General features: G+C 41.3%; 2 protein-coding genes across 4 annotated transcripts in view; both read right to left on the bottom strand.

Moving 5' to 3' along the window:
- Positions 1–5984: 5984 nt before the first annotated feature.
- hao1 (hydroxyacid oxidase (glycolate oxidase) 1) lies at positions 5985–17221 on the bottom strand. The gene is made up of 8 exons (XM_023284952.3): positions 16950–17221; positions 11837–11988; positions 11111–11381; positions 10793–10965; positions 8288–8379; positions 7157–7315; positions 6478–6547; positions 5985–6213 (listed from the first exon to the last, which is right to left on the bottom strand). Exons 1-8 carry the CDS (start codon positions 17084–17086, stop codon positions 6146–6148), a joined length of 1122 nt encoding a protein of 373 aa, XP_023140720.1. The 5' UTR covers positions 17087–17221; the 3' UTR covers positions 5985–6145.
- Positions 17222–17783: 562 nt separating this feature from the next.
- The window catches only part of smg1 (SMG1 nonsense mediated mRNA decay associated PI3K related kinase), a 166780-nt gene continuing 160421 nt past the window's right edge, over positions 17784–24142 (bottom strand). For all 3 annotated transcript variants that reach the window (XM_023284949.3, XM_023284950.3, XM_035954949.2), the window contains one exon: positions 17784–19046. In XM_023284949.3, coding sequence (XP_023140717.2) covers positions 18969–19046 — 78 coding nt within the window. In that variant the 3' untranslated portion in view covers positions 17784–18968. The remainder of the gene's footprint in view (positions 19047–24142) is intronic.

Genomic DNA, 24142 nt, shown 5'->3' with positions numbered 1-24142 from the left:
AAGCATACATCGCTCCTGGAGAAGATCTACCTCCAGAAGACCAAAGTTACTGACTGGCCTGCACAAAGCCCTGACTAGAATCCCATTAAAATCTGTGGGGTCAACTGAAGATCAGGGTCCATGCCAGAAGACCATCAGATCTGGAGGAGCTTGAGAGACTTGTGAAAGAAGAATGGGCTGGGATTCCTCAGGAGATGTCATAGACTCGTTACAAACTACAATAAACAGCTGCAGGCTGTTATCCAGCAAAAAGGAAACATAATTGACTATTAGCATCAAGGACTAATAATTTAGATCCTGGTAGTTTTTGTTTTTTGTTAAATAGTGTTAAATGTTTCTGTGAGCAAAGTAAAATAATGTGAGCATCCAAAATAAAACTAGGATGTTTGGAAAAGCTGTGTTAAAAACTCCTTGACCTGTTAAACAGCACCAAAAAAACCCCAAACCTTAAATTTCATAGCCGGCCTAATAATTTTGTCTGTTTTAGGGATTTCTTTCAATGACGCAAAAATGCAACACTGGGCTTTACTGGGTGCTACTTATTCACACAGAAGGCCCCATCACTGGGTCATGAGTATATTTATCAACTGTACCATCTATATAATAAATATACAGTGTCTATGCTGTATATATATATATATATATATATATATATATATATATATATATATATATATATATATATATAGGTTATGGGGTTAAGGTTAAAGGTTAACTTGATTAATTTTGTATACGATTAACAGTATATTAACAGGTACATACATCAACTGCAGTATGATATGAATATGGTTTGAAGGAAGCAGTTTGATCTGTGAAGCACAAACAGTTTCACATATAAGGAGACACTAAGGAGAATGCCATCCACCAATTAAGAGTCTTCAGACACCAGAAATCATTTTGATGTTCAAGCAAAGTCCAAACTGTAAATATGAACTAATTGTAGAGGACTGATGTAATACAATCCCACTTTTGCAAGTTCAAAAAAATAAAAGAAAGTTGTAATAACATAATTTTTTTTTACAGTTTTTTATTGTGTGGAGGTGCATTCTAGCATGGATGGCAATTAGAGTCTTGACTTGTTAAATTAAGCTGCATTTTACTGTGCCATATTCAACTATTTCATATCAATACAATTCATTTTAAGATACATATTCTGATACTATTGAATCATCAATGCCTAATCATCTGTGGACTTTGTTTAAAATAAAGTTGCAATATTTGCCTAAACTAAGAGCTGCTGTTACAATTTTGCAACGTTTTCACAAAATCCTGAACAATCCCAAAAATGGAAAAGTCTCATTGTTTTCTTGATTAGAGGCGTGGTAAAAACAGTTTAAAAAGGAAAAAAAATTACATCAATATCATCAGTGCTTGGGTTTCAGAGGGTTAAATCTTACAGTGTGCAAAGATCACATCTAAAATAAGTCAGTAATCAAATAAAACTGTGAGAAATATATTATCTATACAATATATTATAATTAAATGTCAGACTCAAATGAATGCATCTTTTCATGCTTATTTGATAATAATTGTGTATTTGCATACATTTATTCTTTCCTGTAGAAAGAGTTATTGGTGGGTAGGTGTACATTTGTTTTCAGGTCCTTTGAAGAAACTGCTGAGATGTCTAGTTATTTTGTCTTTTACAGTTCTAATTAAGGTTAATTAAGCTCAATTAGATCAGTTAACTATGGTAATATCCTTTCCTTTTCTAGCATTAACTTTGAATGAACTTGAATGACCTTTGTTTTATAAGATACTGGTACATGGAAGAAATGACTCTTTCCTGTATTTTATGTTTTCTCTCTTTATGACCATGTAGTGTTCTCGGAAAATTACCTTTGAAGTGTCCACACAGCACAACGGGATGGAACTGATTAAAAATGTAATTAGAATTAAAACTGCAAAAGCATTTGAAAATTCAGCTTTGTCATGGAAATAATCTTTGTAACAGTGTTTTTGGCATATGATAAATTCTGGTAGCAGTCTGTTATAATTGGGTTACATTTTGAACTTTTCATCACAATTTTGGCTGTTTTGACTCTATTTAAAAAGGTATTTTGAATGTTTAACTGGAAGTTATAGTACGCTGTATCACACTGACCAAAAATCACAAGATAAGATAAGATAAAGATAAAGTTCTTTATTTCTCCCCACTCCAGGGGAAATTTACATTGTTACAGCAGCTTTATTTACAATATATACAAGGGTGAAATTTTTTTTTTTTTAACAGAAAAAATAAAAATAAAAATAAAGTTTAAAAGTGCAGAGACGTGCAGTGCAAGAATGTCAGTGCAAATTTTATGGTTTGGGGTGGTAATGATATAGTCCAGTTTATGTTAACATCAGCCAGTGATGCTGATGTTGTAAAGTCATAGCAGATGGGATGAAGGACCTGCGATAGCGCTCTTTCTTGCAGGGTGGATGTCTCAGTCTGCTGCTGAAGGAGCTGCTTAAAGACCCCACAGTGTCATGCAGTGGGTGAGAGGGATTGTCCATGATGGATGTGAGCTTTGACAACATCCTCCTCTCACCCACCTACTCTATGGAGTCCAGGGAACAGTCCAGGACAGAACCAGCCCTCCTGACCAGTCTGTTTAGTCTCTTTCTGTCCCTTTCAGTGCTCCCTGCTCCCCAGCAGACCACTGCATAGAAAATAGCAGACGCTACCACAGAGTCGTAGAATGTCCTAAGCAGAGTCCTGCACACTCCAAAGGACCTCAGTCTCCTCAGCAGGTGGAGACGACTTTGGCCCTTCTTGTACAGGACCTCTGTATTGTGTGTCCAGTCCAGTTTATTATTGAGGTGAACACCCAGGTATTTGTATGTGTCCACCATGTCAATGTCCAAACCCTGGATGTTCACCGGTGCAGTCCGGGGTGTCCTCCTCCTGCGGAAGTCCACGATCATCTCCTTCGTCTTACTGGCGTTGAGCTGCAGATGGTTTCGCTCACACCAGTCCACAAAGTCAGAGATGACCATCCTGTACTCCCGCTCGTCCCCTTCAGATACGCACCCAACAATGGCTGTATCATCGGAGAACTTCTGGAGGTGACAGCTCCCAGAGTTGTAGTGGAAGTCCGATGTGTACAGGGTGAAGAGAAAGGGGGAGAGCACTGTCCCCTGTGGGGCCCCCATGCTGCTGACTACCACATCAGACACACAGTCCTGAAGCCTCACGTACTGTGGTCTGTTGGTGAGGTAGTCGATGGTCCAAGCAGCCAGGTGACAGTCTACTCCCGCTCCTTCAAGCTTCACCCTAAGCAGAGAAGGCTGGATGGTGTTGAAAGTACTGGAGAAGTCAAAGAACATGACCCTCACAGTGCTGCTGGGTTTCTCCAGGTGAGTCAGTGATCTGTGCAGCAGGTAGACGACTGCATCATCCACTCCAATGTTCGGTTGGTAGGCGAACTGCAGTGGATGCAGATACTGGCTCACCTGGGGACGGAGGTTCTTGAGGACGATCCTCTCCATGGTCTTCATCAGGTGGAGAGGATCGTCCTCAAGAACCTCCGTTAGATGGTTAGTCTTTGGTTTTTAACTTCAATAGAATTTAACTTTGAATCTGTTTGTCAAATTTTCGCTATTCTTTTGTTCCGTCCTGCTTACAGTAAATCTTGTTACCATAGCAACGAAATCTTTCTCAGTCTCAAGTTTGTTATAATATTGTTCTGTGCTGTAAAGTGATTATACAGATGATAATGTGTAGCATGTGACATTTCTTATTTTTTCATAATGAGGAAAAATCCTATCAAATTCCATCCTGTTATGTTGTTAGAACTTTTGGCTCAGACCCCTCACCTTTCATTATGGGGCATGTCCATTAAATGAATGATAACATATATTAAGCTGTGAGTCTGCAAGGGCTATCATATCAAAATGCAAACTAGAGACACATTGCTAGTTAAAAATACCAAAAAGAATTGGTCACCTCAGGTGGTACCGATACCTGAAATTTTAGGTCCTGGCCCAAGGACTATTTGTGTTAGTTAGGCCTACCTGCTGACGATCACACGATTGCGATCCTACTACAAATTGACTGTGATTTATCATATGGAAATCACACAAGGAACAAATGATCAAACTGTGGTGTTTCTGAGTCCCATCAATTCCTGCCACCTGCTACATATTTAGGTCACACAATGCAGCAAACCCCAGTCAGACAATAGTGAAGCTCCTGATGTTTCACAAAGCTTTCATTTACATTCAGCCATCAGCCTTATTTTGAACACAAATTCATCTTTCTGTCCTTCACTCCTTTTTTCACCGTAAGAGCTTGTCCACATTCCAGCTAGGTGCTTCTAAGTTTAGACACATCCTTTGCTACACAGCAACAGCGTGGAACTGTTTTCTTTCATCTTCACGTGAATTCTCGGACTTTTTGGCAGCGTCTTCGTCATGTCAAGAAACCACTTCTTAGACAAACACTTCCTGTGTTGCTGGAATGGTGACTAAATAAAAGCCTGTAACATTAAAAATACGCCTTCAAAATAAAAGCTTGGAGAGAACGGTTATTTTAACACTAGCAAAACAAAGGCTTGCCAAAAGTGATGAACTGATCAACAGACCTTGATAAGAGTAATTTACACACAATTCGGTATCCATACACAATATACACATGCATAACATGTGCCTGTGCTCAGCGCAAGATCATTTTTTATTAAAGATTTAATCCATCGGAAATGATACGCCAATTAAGCAGCCTTGGTGGAATACTGTGCTCTCCAAGTGCTTTTGTAGTTATATTTGCCACTTTTTTCTCTTTTTTCTTTCTTTAGATATATCAAAATGCAAAAGCGATGCAGCAGTGCAGCCCCATCTAAAACAGTGTTGAAATATTGCATTATTTAACAATAAATAGCTTAAAAGTATTTTTGTGGATCTTTTGTTGAATCCGTTTACACTTACCACATACCGTCCTCCCATGCCACCCTGCCAAGACCTCTGGCTAGCCCTTTGCAAACCCATGTAAAATTTTCTAGATCCACCACTGTGTTTTCCCCACAATTCCCTCAAACAAAATTAACTAAAACAGCTTTTGCTTTCATATATATCATATGTGAAGTCAATCTGAAATAGAAACTTGTTTTTAAACACTGAAGTTCATGTGTTGCAGCTTCATGTGTTTTATACGCTGAAAATGCAGCTCCCAAGCTGAAAAGCATACTTTTGCAAAAATGTGTTGTCCCCGCAGTTTCCTCAAACAAAATGAATTGAAACAGCATTTGCCTTCATATTTATCACTTGTGAAGTAGTCTATGCATGTCAGATAATTAGTAACAGTAAGAAACTAGTGTATATCAGCATGAGATTTCTTAACTCTTATACTGACATGGTATTCAACTTGCCTGTATACAACAACACCATGATAGAATTACTTCAATTCAGCTGTGTTTTGATTTTGGTGTGCCACCCCAAGATTTTCAGTGGCCCCTCTTGCCACCCCTAAGAAAAATGTCTGCACGAGTAAAATTTCAAAATGACATAACTGAAGGTGGTGAATCTTTTTCTCATGATAAAGGGTAAAAGTAAAAATATGAATATTAAATAGGCGATTTAAAGTGGTACTCCAGCAATTTAGAATTCTAATTTCATGAAGTCTGAGGACTGGCAAGTGGTAGACTGTAAAAAGAATGGTCAAAATTGATGTAGTAGAGGCAGAGACATCATTCATGTCTGCCAAGATCCCAAACATTGGATCCTAGATTTCCCATGAAACAACTCAATAGGTGTCTCATCAGAAATGTGTTCTGTGACCGCTTTGGACGTGCCTAGGCCCTCAGTTTCCAATTATAATAATGCCACTTGAGTCATTATCTCAGACATGCCAAAGCCCCTCTAGAGCCATAGATGACCTTAAACAACTGCTACAACATGCTTAGTACTACTAACCATGCTTAATAAAAAAAATTACAAACTGGTGGAGCGTCTCGTTAATCAGTGCCACAAGTAAGAGTCATGAAGTATTACACTTTAATCTTACATCAGATTTGATGGTATAGGATTTTAATGGAACCAGTTCTTGCAGTTCTTTTTCACTAACATGACATGAGTGCAAAAAACAGCAAACTAATTTGACAATTGAATGTATCCAGTGAGCCATCAAAAATGTGTTGTCCTGTAATTTCTGCCGAAGATTATTCTCTCATATCCTGGAGGTGAACTCCATTCTCCTGACCAGGGATCTGCTCACCTCAGCTACAGAGCGACAACCTACAAACACACATACAGAAGACATTCAACTGTTTTACATTAATTTCTAGGAGACCTTAAGTGTAATTATCGTAACCTTAAACTACTTACACACACACACACACACACACACACACACACACACGCACACACACGCACACACACACACACACACACCTACACACACACGCACGCACGCACGCACGCACGCACGCACGCACGCACGCACGCACGCACGCACGCACGCACGCACACACACACACACACAGGGTTGGTGTTTGTTACCGGACAGGGCCATAGCTAGTCGCAGCTCCTCTTTTAGAAGTTCCAGAATCTCAGTAACTCCTTGTTCTCCCTGGAAACATACAAAACAGAGGTGATGTTTTTGTTAGTAACCATTTTTGGTTTTGGCCCAACAATTGTAAATGCTTCGTTAAACACTGATAAATTGTGATGGTAAAAAGCAAAAAGAAAATATGTTTTTGTCTAACAGAACTGAATTTCAAAAAAAGCAAATGTAAATTTGATTTTTGTGTTTAGCTTTTCTCCTGCACACACAAATACAAGAAACAATTCAAACTCTTTAGCCTCAGGGTAGCTAATAGACTCTAACGTGTCTTTAAAGGGTTGGCAGGTGGCGCACACTGTCCCTGGGTGCTCCAGCTTTCTCCCACAGTCCAAAGACATGCTTACATTAATTCATGATTTTAAATTGGCTGTAGGCGTGTGTGAGTATGCATTTTTTGTGACTTTCTGTGTTTGCCCTGTGATGGACTGATGACCTGTCCAGCATGAACTGCACCTCTTGCCCAATATCAACTGGGATAGACTCCAGTTTCCCAGAAACCTTTACTGGATAAAGTCGGTATAGCCAAAAGATAAGTGTCGTTATAGATCAGCGTGCATAGGGTAGGGGATCTCTTGATTCAGAGCAGTGAGACTGTAGATCAGTTTGGTGTTTCACCTGACAGGCAAGACCCCATAGAACTGGTCGGCCGATGAAGACAGCTTTTGCTCCAAGAGCCAAGGCCTTCAGGACGTCTGTCCCTCGTCTCACTCCTCCATCCATGTAGACATCACAGCAGCCCTGCACTGCTGTCACTACTTCCTCCAACACATCCAACTACATATACACAAACAGATACTTCACACGACATAGACATTTTTTATGGTGGTTTACTTCACGCACAGTTCTTTAGCTTTCCTGGTCAATTTCCAAGTGTGCTAATACTTCAATGTGTACATTGAGCTTCGTGTTGTGTGCCTGTAATCATGCACATTTTAGGCAAGAAAACTGTAGTAGTTAATGTCCTACCAAAGATACTGAAAAATTTGTTGGTTAAGGTCAATATAGATGAGGCTATGATTAAAGTTGCTCAAAAACTCTAATTTAATTCATACTACAGTTTCATATTGGAGTCTCTTGTACCTTGAGATTATGCTGTGTAAATTATGTTGTGTTCTTGAGATCATAATGCATATTACATGCATGTTTCTCAAAAGTTGAAGAAAAAGGTGATAATAGTTGTTCACAAGAAAATGAAGCTATGGACACAGCCTGATAAATTTTTTTTTAAGTTTTAAGTGGTGGCTAGGCCTAAAGATGTAAGACGATCTGAGGGCTGACACCTCAGGCAAAAAGGATGCAGATGTGCTGCTGAGAGCGTAATTGTTTTTGTTGAGCCTGTGATGGACAAGTAATCATAACCCTCATACCTGAAGTATGTTGGTGTAGTTTTTGTTTCTCTATTTGTTAACATAAATGAAGCAAAACCAAGGTTGAAGTTAGTTCAAACCTGAAGGAACCTGAGTGGCACTGTGTGAGACAACATACGTTGTTCTAAAGTTTGGTTGTGGCCTCTTAGTAACTTCTCACATTTTTCAAAGATTTTTGTTGCAGTATAAAAAGGTCATAAAGATTCAAGTTTTGGATAAGTACAGTATTATAAAGATCAGAATAGATTTTCTGTGATGCAGTTGTTTAGTGAAAGGGTTTCATGTACATATCAAAGACAGATGACACTATCAGATCCTGACATTTCATTAAAAATCAGTTAAAACAACAACACAAAACAACGCACACACATGCACAGACCGTAGCAGGAACTCCATCCAATTGTCGAGCTCCATGGTTGGACACAAGGATGCCATTGACACCATATCTCACAGCCTGAAGAGCATCCTCACCTGACACACACACATATAAACACACAAGCACGCACACACACAAAGAAACTGCTGAACATGTTTATCTCGAATTACACAGTGCCAGGCACAAAATTTTAGTTGTAATTGTTAAAAGTTCGAATGAAAGGTTTGAATTTTTTGGTTCTGAATGGGGCCTAAATATAATTTGGCTCCTTTCATGCCAACTTACTTGTGGGCAGGACTACTGTGTTGCAGGCCACAACTAAGCTCGTACACACGTCTCTTTTCAAATATGTGTATCTAGAATTAGCCAGCTTTTCAGCTTTCCTAAAAATTCAAGGAAGGCCAATACCAACAACTACACAAGTGCAATCAATCACTTTAAAGTCTCCCTCCACTCAACAATGTGTTTTTGTTGTTGCTCCTTCTTTGGATGTTTGAGCTACACTGTGTGAAATGATGTATGTTTATAGTTTCACAGTCTACAACTGTTATCAGAATCTCCCGCTGAAAGATGAAAGTTTCTCTGAGGTCAATTAAAAATTTTAATTAAAGGTGTGAACCTGTAAACTGGATTAGTGACATCATGAGAGTCAGTCCTGATCAGGTGATTTACACCAGTGTGACTGTAAGTCACAATCTTGCATCCAGTAGTTCTATTTTTAAAATGAAAAATATTTGCATATTATTCTGATTTTATAACTGAGGGTAGGTTTGGAGCCATTTTGAAAATTTCTAACCATTTATTTATTTGTATTTTTTTATGTATCTTAAAATATGATTGGAGGGAACTTTGATTATTTACTTTTAGTAATGGTGGCATTCTTTTGTTGTGTAATATTGTCAAAATCTGGAACATATGTCTCAGAGTGATGCTGAAAAACTCTTGGGTACAGATGAACACCTAGGTTGGACTGCTGCAATGCTTATTATTATCAGGATGTCCCAATAACTTGTTTAAGAGCTTCCAACTGTATAATGCTGCACTGGCAGTGCTGCAGGAACTAGTAAGATAAATCATATTAATCTCATATTAGCTTCTCTTGTAAAACCCAGCATAGGATTTAAAATCCTTCATGTACAAAGTTTTAAACAATCATGCTCCATTGTATCTTAAACACCTCATGGTACCATATTGCCCCCAACAGATCACTATGCTTTAAGGCTGCAGGCTTACTTGTAGTTCCTAAAAAAATATTTTTCTTTTTTGTGAAATCTTATAGTTAGGACTGGCTCAGACTCATTGGTTGTGTTTAGTCTTCTCTTCAAGTACCTCTGGTTCCAGAATTGCACATTTCAAACTGTGGTCACTGCCTTTACAAACCTGTGTTGATTGTTTGTTGCTTCTCAGATGTTTATCTTTTTGTTAGGGCCCTCTCCCCAGTCCCTTTCCCTCCTCCCCTCCCCTCTCTGCTGCTCTCTTTCGCGGCTGTAACCTCTCTGTCATTAATCAGCAGAAACTCCGGGCAGCAGCGGCGCAGCACACCTGTATGATCACCTCTGCCATAAAGACCGGTTCTTCACTCCACTCCCAGCCAGATGGTAGCTTTTGCTCCTGCAGTTAGTGTTTGGCTCGATACACATCCTGCTGTGTGTTTTTCGCAACCCTGTCTAACTCCTGTTTTTCTTTCAGCTCTGCAAGGTTCTGCTCCTGCCCTCCGGACCGCCACTGGAACTCTGTCTCTGCCTCTGGAGGAGGCTCTGGATCTTCCCGCCAGCCTCTGTCTTGCGGACCGCCTGTCGGACCTCCGCATCTCCCCCCTCCCTCTCCCGAAGAGGATCGGCTTCCTCCAGGCTCATCCTCCGGACGGCGCCGCTCTCAGCCGCCTGGCCGCAGCATCACAGAGCGTCCTCCCGGTCTCTGGAAGCCTGCCGCCCCCCTTCCCTTCCTTCCCCATTTGTGAGTTAGTTAATTCCCTTAGTTGTCTTGGCTTACTGTTAATTTCGATTATTGAATTTTTAGTTTATCCTATTTACTCCCATAGTTAGTTCTGTTAAATAATAACTGTCCAGTCTGGTTCCGTTAAGCTTAAATTATTTGTAATAAGTCTGTATTTTGCATCTTCATCCGTCTCAGTCTGCTCTGTGCACCTTCACTTGGGTTCCATACTCTGCACTTTCCCTTTTTGCTGTCTTCTCACCCACACCTGTCAATGCATGTAGTTTCCCTACCTGCGTCTGGAGGATTCTTGAAAAGTGAAATGAAAAGTGAGTTTTTCTCTCCCCATTGTCACCTACTGCTTGCTTGTCAAGTTTCTCTGTATAATATAATCATGTAAGGTCCACAGTTTAAAATATTATGAAATTACTTATGTTATAATTTGAGTATCACAAATAACACTGAACAGAAAGGAATTTGGTTTTGTAAAATAAATCAGAAATTTGACTTTTCAGAGTAAAATCTATAATCACTAGTGTTTATAAATGTGTGTGTCCTATTCAGTAGCATTACCGTTCAGAATTCCTTTCACAATCACAGGTAGGTGTGTGTTTCTTTTCAGCCAGGTGATGTCATCCCAACAGATAGCAGGGTCTATTGCTTTTGCAACATACACAGCCAAGCCACTGTCATTGCCATAGTTTCCCTCAGAGAAAGCCAGGGATGCAGTTGAGAAGTTAGACAAGCTATGGACACACACCACACATTTGCATAAAACACAAAGAAACACAGAGGGAAAAATTAAGAATGGGAGGCCACTATCCAATGTCTGGTCTCCATGGTAGAATTTAAGGAATCACATTTTCATCTATTTTTCTGCTTGGGTACTACCTCAGGTGTGGGGGCATTTTAAAGCGGTTGCGCATGTCATCCAATCTCTTTCCCAGGTATGGTGTGTCCACGGTAACAAAGATAGCCTTATAGCCCGCTTTCTCTGCCCGGCGTACCAATGATAGTGTAAGCTCTCTGTCTTTATAGATGTAAAGCTGCATCCAGAGGACACCCCCACTTTCCAGGGAGGTTGTTGTTGCTGATATCACTTCCTCTATAGTGGAAGTGGCCCATGAGCTCAGCATCATCCCTGTTCCCACTGCTTTGCATGCTGGAAAAACACATAGTATTATTAGTGATACTGGAAAGCTATGATAATAGAAGGCTTATAAACAGATTCTGCCAGAACCTTATTGAATCTTTAACATGGACTCCCACAATCTATACAATAATTGAATACAATATCCAATCAATGAAACGTGATGCTGCTGCTGTATGAGTCCATATTGACTTTAGTGTTCAGACTGTGTGAAGGGTTGTGAAAAAGTAAAATCAGTATTGGAAAAAAGATTTCCAGTTGGTAAAAAACTACACTAAAACTTCTCCTGAAGAAAATGTGGGTTTGTGCAAATTTATGCATGGCACTATGTTGGTTTAGTACACAGTAAAGCTGTCTATTTAAAAAATGCTTGGGGTTCAATCTCTAGTTTAGTCTCCAAAATTAAGCTGATTTATTGGATGCAGCTTTCTGCTTTCACAAGACAGTCGGTTTCATTGTGCGCATACCTCTTGCTGTAGCGGTCTCTCCCTCAGGATGAGCCATCCTTTGCATTGCTGTGGCTCCAACACAGAGGGGCATGCTGAGCTTCTGGCCCAGCACAGAGACGGATAGATCCACTGTGGACACATCCCTCAGCACTCGAGGAACAAGATACCACCTACACACACACATATCCACAAATATTTTCATAAAGGGATCCAGAGTTGTGTATGTGCCATTTCAAATAAACACTGCACATGTAAACAGAAAACAGCCAAATTTTCTCTCTCTCTCTTCCTTTTTTTGAATATGTTGTTTCCATTTTACATAAATTAGGTGGGAGCAGTAGAGATAGAGAGATAGGTCAGGGAACGTTAGTCTCACATTAAAAAAGTCGGTTTTGACCAGTGAATAAGTGCTGTGACCAACAATCTTTGAAGAAGGAAGATTAGTAGTGTTGTCACTCAGTTACATGACAGGTGTAACATCAAAACACCGATTAACTACTTGTCACCTGGCTTGGTCATTACTGCTGTGCCGACTCTCCACCAGGGCTCTGGCTGTCACTGAAATGTGTTTTGCAGTAACGGGATAGAGGAGCTCTGCCTACAAAAAATGTCCCTCATTCGACTCTCTTTCACTCTCTGACAGAAACTGCCCCCTTCCATGTGGCACATTAGCAGTATGATTTTTTCTTGAGACATATAGACATGCTCTACATTATTAACATGCTGACACGTATACATTATATCATCTGGTTTCCATAGTTTTTGGTAAAAAACATATTTATCGCAATCACCATCTTGTTGCAGTTTTAGCCGGGCTGTAACAAATGGGGGCTTGTCCATGCTGTAGTTGATCCAATTTTAACTTGTGTAGTGGTACAAGAGTAGATAGTTCTAGAGCACAATGGATGTACACTCCCCTCCAAAAACATTGGAACAGTGAGGCCAATTGCAAAACCCAAATCTGAAACTGAATGTAGACATTAATCCAAGACCTTTATTTACATGAGCACAATTACACATAGTATGATGCACAATGAAATGCACTGTGCACCTGTTCCAGACCGAAACAATAACTGAGTGCTATTTATGTTTGAATCATCAATGTAATAGGACACACCAGGACACACCAGGACAACAAAACACACCTGTCAGTCACATGTTCCAATACTTTTGATCACATGAAAAATGAGTGGGTTCATACTAAAGATGCTATCTTGTAAATTGTGTATCAGATCCAGATGTAAATACCAGGAAATAAAATCTGAAATGTTTATCTCTTATCTCATATTCATTGTTTGATATCAAACCCAAATGTTTTCAGTCTACAGCAAAGATAAAGGAATTGGCCTCACTGTTTCAATACTTTTGGAGGGGAGCGCATGTGTTGAGTGCCAGCAGGTGCAGACTGTGTCTATGCAGAAGAAAAGAGAACGAAGTGTGTGTGTTAGAAGCAGCCTGACAAACAATTTAACAGTGAATGTGCAGTGCAGATTATTATTTTGTCCTGCCAACAATAAAGGCAACAGCTTCTCAAGACCAAGAAGGAGACCATCCTTTGTTTGCCCGACTGCTGAAGAGTGTGAAGGTGGTTAGCCCTGAAGCTAGCAACTGCTTCTGCATGCTATTGGACCATGGACCAGAGGAAAGAGCAAGAAAAGGCTAACAGTGGTGCAGGTAGCTCTGCATAAGTTTTTTAATTAAAAAAACAGATGTGTGGCAGTTGTAGTGTCGTTGCGTTATGCTCTGTTGTAGCCTGTTAAGGCAGCGTTTTTGTGAATGACAGCACAATCTGGTTGTCAGGAGACATAAGCAAGTGCGCAAATTGCTGTTGTCCTATCCCTTGTTAGGATTTAGAGTAAATTCCCTTTTGGATTCACCAGGCCTTCAGGATTTCAGTATCCATCAAACTATGGTGTGTATCCACACCAACCACCTGAAAACTCGAGTAATTTAGTCAGGTTCTGGTCAGGCAGTTCAATGGGGAGAGAGTAATGTTCTCGGCTCTGTATGGGCTGTGGAGTTCTGGCTGTTAGAGAGCTGGTGCTACAGCACTGTGTATTCAGGCAGGTGTGTCTTCTCCATTATGACTTCTGCTGAAGAATTTCTGAGAGCTCTGTCAGAGAAGTTACTGGAACGATGTTCACAGGAGCAATTAGTAAAAATCACCAAGCATTTCGAGATGGATGTCAGAAATAAGAGGTCAATATAAAACACATCTTAAAAGAAAGTCTGTTTAAAGCAGGGGTTTCCTAGCCTAAAATGCAGGTTATGGGGGCTGGTTTGGACACTTTTGAGTGGGCTGCCTCCAGTGAGGCTGGGGTGAGCAGTAAATCTTTAATGTTTGAGCAGCACAAAGAATTATTGTTGTTGCCTACAGAAACTAAGGTCCCTGGAGGTCTGACGATGATTCCTGACGCAGGAACGAATGAGTGCATGGTCATCTTGTGGGATAGAAAGACATTTCCTTCTGCGACCAGCTAGCAATTTGGTAGTAGGCCGACCATGTTGGGCTACAGCTTGAATGTAAGCAAGAAACCACTTTAGGCCTTTGCATGTGCAGTGCTGCTTATGACATGGAATATTATGACACATCCACTACCTCTTGCACTGTGTACTTACCATAAATATGTCAATTTTACCTGTATGTATTTCTTGTATATTATAGTTTTACCTATTTGTATTTTTTATTTTTTTTTGTATTATTTATATTTTTCTTTTGTATTTTATATTTTTACCTATTTAATATTGTGTATTTAAAAAACCTATTGGACAGTCACTGCATTTCACTGCCTGACGAATAAAAAAAAAAATCTAATCTAGCCTAATCTAATCACTCCCCACCAATGATACATGGCCATCAGGCACAAAGGCTGAGAAATCAGGCTGTAACTGTCTGCAATATTGCATATTTTACTCTGGTCAAACTGCACTTGAATCCTTACGGTCTTGTTTGGCTTACCACAGCAATTACCAGCTTCCTCATCCCATCATTTGCTTGAGCTATACTTACCGCTTTCATGACAAGCCCTACACTCACAGTCAATACAGTTTGTCAACATATACTCATCTGCCAGTGTAGCTGCCTCCACAACTTAAGCTCATCTATGTAAACTGCAATGTGAGTGGGAACTGAATTTTAAACTGTTCCATAAAGATCAAATCATGCACTCATAAGTACATACACCCAGTGAAGTACATCAATGATTAAAATAAGTGATTAATTCCCTGGTAAACTCCATGTGCACCTGCCTTCTAGAATTCTGCCGAGATCTAAACCTATGTCAATATACATTAGGCACTGAAACACAGCAGCTCTGACTGACACGTAGATTTTTCTGTCCGCCACAATGAGCGCAGAGTACACTTCCTGCCACAATGCACAACTCTAGCAACATATGCTTGCCATCAGACCAGCTTCAACTCTCAGCAACTCAATCAAAAGAGTGAAAAATCTGGGTCTCGTTCACTAAACTGAGAGAGCCAAATTCAGATTACCAGACACATCAAATAAATGTTAAGACCCCCGAGAACCCACAGGGACCTGACCCACAACACCATCATGACTCAGAATTAATATACACTCCTCCAGTTAAAGCCTTTTAAAAATGAGTGGGCACTGTAAAGAAATGTGACTTGTTCGGCAAGGACAGTGATTGGAAATGGATGAAAACTTGTCCTTTCTCTGTCTTAAAGTTAGTTATAGCTGGTTGATCTATTCAGATTCAGAAAAATTAATTTGTCCCCAGGGGACAATTAAAAAAGGCAAGTAGAGCAGGCAGTGCAACAATGACATAAGATACTGAGTAAAAACAAGAAATCAGAGATAACTAACATAAATAAACAAATAAGGATAAATATATATACAAATGTAAAGCAACTAACATAAGAATAACTAGAAAAGCACTCAGAGCGCTGTATTCCACCAAAGCTGCTCAATTGGTGCATCATTTCATTTTTTCATAAAAAATGACCTTGCGCTGAGCACAGGCACGTGTTATGCATGTGCATGTTATGTATGGATACCGAATTGTGTGTAAATTACTCTTATCAATGTCTGTTGAACACATCATCACTTTTGGCAAGCCTTTGTTTTGCTAGTGTTAAAATAACCGTTCTCTCCAGCCTTTTATTTTGAAGGTGTATTTTTAATGTTACGGGCTTTTATTTTGTCACCATTCCAGCAGCACAGGAAGTATTTGTCTAAGAAGTGGTATCTTGACATGACGAAGACACATCCGAAAAATCCGAAAATTCACCTAAAGATGAAAGAAAAAGGTTCCACGCTGTTGCTGTGTAGCAAAGGATGTGTATAAACTTATAAAAACCTAGCTGCAATGTGGACAAGCTCTTACGGTGAAAAAAGGAGTGAAGGACAGAAAGATGAATTTGTGTTCAAAATAAGGCTGATGGCTGAATGTAAATGAAAGCTTTGTGAAACATCAAGAGCTTCATTGTCTAGCTAGGATTTGCTACATTGTGTGACCTAAATACGTAACGGACGGCAGGAATTGATGGAACTCAGAAACACCCCACAGTTTAATCATTTGTTCCTTGTATGATATTCAACTGATAAATCACAGTCAATTTGTGTGAGGATCGCAATCATGTGATCGTCAGCAGGTAGGCCTAACTAACACAGCATTCGTGTCATGTTTACAGCGACGCCATGCCGGTCGCTATATCTCACAATGGGAAATCCTTCACAAAGCCATGGATCCAGACCACATCACTGCCAAAATGTAATCACTTGGTCCTTGTGTCATTTCTGACCTTCCCTGAAAATTTCATCCAAATCCATTAGTCCGTTTTTGAGTAATGTTTCACACAAAGATTCACAGACAAACGTAACCGAATGTCACATAACTCCGTCGTTCCTTGGCAGAGTAAAAATGAAAAGCAAGAAAAAACCACTAATCAAGCATTTCACTCACCATGTCCTCACAGTAAGACAAATTTATGTAAACACAAGAAAGAAAACACATAAGCTATTTGAAATACAGGTGTTCTGCATCCTGAACAAACTCCTTCACTGTTTCTTTGTCACTCTAAAAAAAAAGTCATTTCAGTTGAACATTCGCTTAATGCTAAAACACTGTGTCCAAAAGAGTGTGTGTCTGTGTAAATGTTTTACCTGCTAAAGGCAGCCACATTGTCAGCCAGAGTTTTTTGCTCATCTGCTCCTGAGCAGTAGTAGTCATACACAGCTTTAGGAAGCACTTTCCTGGCTTGTTCCTCAAAGTCTGATACACACACACACTGTCCTGCCATTGCTGCCACACAACCACTAACACACTGAGGCTACTTGCTGTCCGTCTCTGACACACAGTGCAGGGTGAGCTATGAAGCTATGATAAGCAGACCTACTGTAATCATTAACCTGCTGGAGGCTTCATGAGCCTCTTCCTCTTCACCATGACTTGTGCTGGAGTTTTTGCTCTGCCCTTGTCAATTTACACAAGATAAAGACTGTGCTTATTACAGGTCCTGGGCTTTTGTACCATGCCTGTTTACATTTCTTCTATATTACAAGATAACGATGGCTGATTATGAACTTTGATCTCTCGTTTTAGTGTGTTCAGAAAACTGCAGGTATAAGACAACAAAACTGTCCATATGCAGTGATTGCAGTGATTAAATTGTGATAAGACCACATCAGAGTCAAAGCTATGAAGCGGCAGCAAGTGCTGATTCTTTCCTATCCGTAGTTTTATGTTAAATTTTGAGAAAGAGAGAAATCCAACTGGCACATTCTGTCTTACAGTAGGTCTCAATGTTCCAGAAGCAGCAGCTTGTATCTTTATCCAATTCTACTTTATGCTTACTCTAAATGTCAATGTTTGTCAGCCCAATACATTTGTCTAGAGCAATTAATTTCTTCAATGATTCCTTTGAAAGCTGAACAGATTTAAAATCAGGAACATCAAACTGGTCAAAAATTAGAACTGTCAAATGAAACGCTTCAGACTTCTTAGTTCCATCTTTATTTGGCAGCCAACAAAATCCAATAAAAGCTTTAAGAAATATCATATTTTACCATCACCAAAACAGAATTTCTCCTAATAAAAATGTAAAACTAGAAGGTCAAGATTCATAAAATGCAAACATTAGGGCTGGGGAGTAAATGCATATGATGCAAGCAACAGCTTCTAACAGGCAAGTCAAAAAAGGCAAAGATCTACTCCTAAAGACAGTTACAAAGCACACAGACGAAAGAGTCACACAGAAGAAAAACAAACAGAGGATTTCCCGCGTCTAAATAACATCAACTCTGTTCATTCTAAGCTTGCAAATGAGCACCAAAAACGGCTTCAGATGACTAGATGTTTCAGTTTTAACCACAAAAGCACAAGGAACCTTCCGAAGAAAACATTTCCAATTTATGATCTTTTTTTCAGTGAACTATGACAACACTTTAGAGACATACCAATGTTGTTTCTGTTCATCAATCTAAGCAGTTTGATTTTTCTACCCCCACTTTCATTTTAGGTCTAGGGTTGTTGTCCATGTAGCCTTAAGAATCTTGTTGAACCTTTGATTTCATCATACTTGCAAATTGTGTCATCCACTGGCCGATCAGAATCACAACACCATTAAGGAAAAGATTAGAAAAAAATGGATGTCGCCATGTAAATGGCCCATTCATCTGAGCTTTAGCCTTGGTAATGTCCTGCCCAGTGCTGTGTGCTGCAGAGGGACACAGCTCACTTCCTGCTTCATCCTGCCCGCAGGTGGACTTTGATGGGCATAACAGGATGCAGTGATGTTTATGGATACAACTTGATAGTGAGCTATGCAGGTGAGGGGGGAAGCTATTTCCAAGTTTAGGGTGAAGAGGCCTTTGCCCTCCTTCCCCCTCCCCCTTCTGATGCTGCTTTGCTCACTCAAACCCCAAAAAGCAAGGCGGGTCTGCAGGCCCACTAAGCGTTGTGTTAGCCCGATCGCCGATGGTTGGGGGAGTGTGGTTGCTGCGATGCTACGAGGTCGCTGCCCCAGTTTGGGTGCCCAGGAGTTTGGGAGGGCGGCGTAAGCATCCGCTTCCTATTTCCTCCCCCTAGTGTGGCCCGGTGCTGCTGTTCCCACACCTTAGTCTGCTGGACTCTGGTGGATCTCCAAGCCTTCGCTGGACCAAAGACATGAAGTAGCATGGCATTCACACCCAGGCAGTCCAGCCCTCATACAGCTGGGCCAGGTTGTCCATGTTGGTGGCTTCCTTGATAACAAAGTCCACCTGCAACAAAACAACAGGCCATGAGCTCAGGAATCATGCTTTACAAACTGTCTTACTTTTTCCTTATTCAGAGGCCAAAGTTCAACATTCTCATTATGACAACATTTAAATAAACTTCAAAAATGATCCTTTCTGTGTTGTACTCTGGATTCTGTCAGCTTAGCCATATTTCAGTATAACTGTTATTACAAGAACAGAGGAGACAAACAGCTGCATTAATACATGTGAGTGGATATTTTTGGATACTGATTTACAGATGTAGTTACGCAGAAAAAGAAATACAGACCATCGTTACATTCTTCATAAAACACTTTGCTACTGCAAAGCGGGTAGATGTTATATATTGGTAAAGAATGGCTATCAAACTGAAGGAGGACTGTGATGACAGGGCTTATATGTGTTGACAGGGCTTCATATGGTGTCATAAGTCATGCCTGACTGAAGACATCCTTGCCTCTAATAGAGGCAATGCTAGGCTAGACATGCAGACTTAAAGACAGAAGCTGAGCAGAGGGGATGGAAAACCAGAGTTCGCCCAGTTGAGGTGGGGTGTAGGGCTTTGTTGCAGGGTCAGCTATTTCTCTTTTGAGGGAGCTGGGAGTGCAGGGGCAGAGTCTGAGGAAGACGGTGAGGGACATGGCAGATATGGCTGCTAGATCTATTTTTATTTATTTACTTCATTTTAATGTTTATTTGGCATGGACAATACATAAAACATTGCCACAAAAAAGGGAAAATGCGATGCAGATAAGACGTCTAGCTTCAGCTAATTTGCAGTCTTTGTCCCTGGTCAGGCATTTAAAATACAATGAAATATACTAAATACAATTAAAAAATGCAATGACCCAAATACAGTGAATAATACAATAAATAAACACAGTTGCGGTTGTCAATTACTGATAAAAGAAAACTGAGTTGAATTTAACATTGAACATTAGTAAAGTGCTGTTATGTTGACAATCACTTATAAAAAATTAATGTTCGCACTTCTGCTGCTGCTTGAGCCAGTATTTAACTTTCACACTAAACCTCTTCAATTCTGTTTGGGATTTAATTTCTGATGGTAAGGAATTCCATAGGTGTATACTTTACACTGATAGAGATGATTGGCCAAACGTTCTACATCTTGGAATTTGACAGTTCTGCTTGATTCTGCTCCTTGTCATTGTCCTGGAGATGTCTGTCTTTTTAAAGATCTGAGACATCACTTGTGGGGCCAGTCCATTTAAACACTTAAAACCAACTTTTAGGAAGGACAACTTTATACAATTGGAAAAAATCAACAAATTGTATTTTTCAATGATTTCACAGCTAACTAGTCAGTGGATATGGATTAGGAGAAATAATAATAGTTGGGGGGTGAAATAGGGGCAGTAAGGGAGGAGAGGGAGGCAGAGGACAAGCCCTCTTCTTCACTCTGCTTTTCCTGCCCTCTTTTCCCTCCCCCAATGGGCAGAGATCCAGGAAGAGGAAGTGTAGATAAGGTGGGGGAGTGGCCTGTTAGAGTCTCTTGGGGACCATGCGGCCATCTCAGGTAAGTCAGTGGTGTAAGGTAGTGGCTGTGTATTTTTCTTTTGTTTGTTGTTTTTTTTTGTTAGGTAGCAGTAGCAATGAGCAGTTAGCAATTGGTACTTGCATCCTAGATGAAGTCTGCTTGTATAGTCTCTGTCAGTGGTAAGCTTGGCTGAAGTAATGATGTATCTTAGCAATTAGCGATTAGCATTACCATGTACCACTAGCAAGGTTGGTGACCTGGCTTGTATAGTTTTTTTGTCAGTGGTAAGTTTGCTTTGGACATGATAGTAGTCTTGCAGCTAGCATTAGCATTTAGAGGGGTTTGGAGAGGTTATAAGTATAGTTTGCTTGCCTTTTTTTTAGCAGTTGGCACTAGGTATTCAGTATCTTGCACTAGCTAACTGGTAGCATCAGCACTAGTCACTACCTGCAGCATCTCCTAAACGGGCCTGGGTCAGTTGAACGTGGCAGTGCTGTTTGGATTGTGTAGCATTAGCAATGAGCAGTTAGCTTGCACTAGCTAACTGGTAGTATCAGCACTAGTCACTACCTGGAGCATCTCCTAAACGGGCTTGGGTCAGTTGAATGTGGCAGTGCTATTTGGATTGGTAGTATTAACAATGAGCAGTTAGCTTGCACTAGCTAACTGGTAGTATCAGCACTAGTCACTACCTGGAGCATCTCCTAAACGGGCTTGGGTCAGTTAAATGTGGCATGGCTATTTGGATTGGTAGTATTAACAATGAGCAGTTAGCTTGCACTAGCTAACTGGTAGCATCAGCACTAGTCACTACCTGGAGCATCTCCTAAACGGGCCTGGGTCAGTTGAACGTGGCAGTGCTGTTTGGATTGTGTAGCATTAGCAATGAGCAGTTAGCTTGCACTAGCTAACTGGTAGTATCAGCACTAGTCACTACCTGGAGCATCTCCTAAACGGGCCTGGGTCAGTTGAACGTGGCAGTGCTGTTTGGATTGCATAGGAGCAGTGTGAACTGGCACTGGGGGGGGGTGAATCTGGGATGCCACAGTTCACCGCCTAGCCTCCTGGAGGTGTTGTGAGACTAAATAGGCTAAACACCATTGAAGAGAGGTTTCCACCTGATGACCCCCAGAGATGTGTTAGGAATCACTGCTCACTGGTGTTTATAGTGATGGGTCAGGGATCCTAGGTCCTTCATTGCGTGCACATCCTCTTTGTTTGGAGCACAAGTGTCTTGTGTTTAAACTAACATGCAAGGGTGTGATATCGCATACTATAAGTGTTGTGCCACTTCAATCTCCTTGAGGGAACATAAGTTCTGAGATGTATTAAAATGCAGTATATATGAGCACAGAGGGCAGGACAGAAGCAAACAGATGTAAACCACGGTAGAGTTTAGGTTGCACTGAAGCACAACAAGCAACATAAAACACTGTAAACCGCTCAGTACTTGTTTCACCAGTTTTCACCATGTATGTATGTCACTTACCATTACAGTTTCCACAGAGCTCTTACATATGTGCATTATTAAAGGTAATGGTAATATTAGCTACATTAGCTGTGCATTATGCTTGTGGAGTTGCTGCCACCAATAATTTACGTAATCTACTGGGTCATCAGTTCCTCAGATGCTGGGCATGCATGAAAACTGTTGTGCTCACTCTTGCAGTCAAGAGCAGAATTTGGTGTGCTTTGTTTGTAGCCGAGACATTTTAGAGTTTGCAAAAGAGGGTCAAGCAAGTAAATATGTCTGGCGGACTGTGAGGCTGCTGCCGATTTGAAATGACAAAAAAAAAAAAATTCTAACTGGCTTGTAAAGCTGGGAGGCCACCTAATTGCATTTCGAGAGGGAAGATTTTGCACAGCAGACTCCTTTGATGGTGTCAAGAGCTTCAAGTGAAGGCCATCTAAGGTCACCTCAGAAAACAAGCAGTGGCTGAAGCGAACAGCCCCGGCGGAGAGAGAAGTGATGTGTTGGTCTGACCAATCAGAGGCCGCCCTGCAGGACGCCTTGGAGACAGCGGACTCGGAAATGTTCCAGAGCAGCTCTGGTGATGACGTCAGTGTGTTTACGGAGACGGTTCTGGTATTGATTGGGAAACTAGTGGAGGACACAATCCCCCAAAAGAGCTATCAGGGAGTTTCCCTACCAGAAGCCGTGGATGAACAAAGGCATCCGCGGCACTCTGAAGTCCCGCACCATCACCTACAACTCAGGACTCACTACTAGAGACATGGGACCTTAGCAGGCCGCTACGTACAGCGTCCGCAGAGCCGTAATGGAGGCCAAACAGAGGTATGGGGAGAAGCCAGAGTCACAGCTACAGCAGTGTGACACCAGGGGACCAGGGCAGGGAATAAGAACTGTGACGGACTACAAAGCAACACCGATGCCAATGGTGAGTGCTGACATCTCCCTGGCCGATGAACTGAACAATTTTTATGTGCGCTTCAAGGCTCCCAGCGGAGAGGGGAGCATCCTGTCAGGCAGAGAGGAGAAGACACGCACCATGATGGAGCATGAAGTGAGGCTGATGTTTCACCGCGTGAATACCAAGAAAGCTGCAGGACCTGATGGTATAACAGGCTGTATCCCGAAAACCTGTGCCAACCAGCTTGCACTGGTGTTCACGGAAATATTCAACCTCTCACTCTCCCAGTGCATCATCCCCAAGTGCTTTAAGCAGTCTGTCATTGTTACGGTCCCCAAGAAAGCCAAGCCCAGCTACCTTAATGACAACCGGCCCATTGCCCTTACCTCTGTGGTGATGAAATGTTTTGAAAGACTGGTTAGACACTTCATCACCTCCTCCCTACCTGCCTCCCTGGACCCCCTACAATTTGCATACCCGCCCAGTAGGTCCACAGAGGACGCCATCAATCACCTGCTACACACAGCCCTGGTCCACTTGGACATAAGGAAGCGGAATTATGTGCAAATGGTGTTGGTGGACTTCAGTTCAGCATTCAACACCATAATCCCCTCCAGAATGGTAACTAAGCTGCAGGATCTCAGACTCACCTATTCCTTGTGCAGGCGGGTCTACAGCTTTTTGAACAGCAGACCACAGGTGGTTTGAGTGGGGAAACACCAGTCCCACTCATGCATCCTGAACATTGGTGCCCACCAGGGCTGCGTGCTGAGCCCTCTGCTGTACTCACTGTACACTCATGACTGTCCACATCAGACTCTAACACCATCGTTAAGTTTGCTGACGACACTGCAGTGGTGGGTTTGATCTCCAACAACGAGGAGGACTATCTGATGGAGACCACCCACCCGGAGGACTGGAGCAGAGACAACAGCGTCCTCCTGAATGTCAGCAAGACCAAGGAGCTGATTGTGGATTACAGCAAGAAGCAGCAGAGGGAATACCACCCACTCAGGGTCAGCAGGACGGAGGTGGAGAGAGTGGAGAGCTTCAAGTACCTGGGTGTTAACATCACGCAGGACCTGACGTGGTCCTGTCACATCAACACCCTGGTGAAGAAAGCTCAATAGTGCCTCTACCACCTCAGACGCCTGAGGGACTTTAATCTCCCTCTCAAAGCTCAGGAACTGTTACACCTGCCCCACTGAGAGTGTTTTGGCTGGGAGTAT

This window comes from Amphiprion ocellaris, chromosome 19, assembly GCF_022539595.1.
Source record: "Amphiprion ocellaris isolate individual 3 ecotype Okinawa chromosome 19, ASM2253959v1, whole genome shotgun sequence".
NCBI classification, from domain to species: Eukaryota; Metazoa; Chordata; class Actinopteri; family Pomacentridae; genus Amphiprion; species Amphiprion ocellaris.
Note: the sequence above shows the minus strand (reverse complement) of the source record. Positions and strands in the feature narration are given on the sequence as shown.

Excerpts from the sequence above, each read along its gene's own strand:
- hao1 (XM_023284952.3), bottom strand. The coding sequence starts at position 17,086 with ATGGCAGGACAGTGTGTGTGTGTATCAGACTTTGAGGAACAAGCCAGG. Across the intron at positions 11,989-16,949 it reads AATGTGGCTGCCTTTAGCAG|GTGGTATCTTGTTCCTCGAG; the intron begins GTAAAACATTTA and ends GTGTGTGTGTAG. Across the intron at positions 7,316-8,287 it reads TGGATGGAGTTCCTGCTACG|TTGGATGTGTTGGAGGAAGT; the intron begins GTCTGTGCATGT and ends GTGTATATGTAG.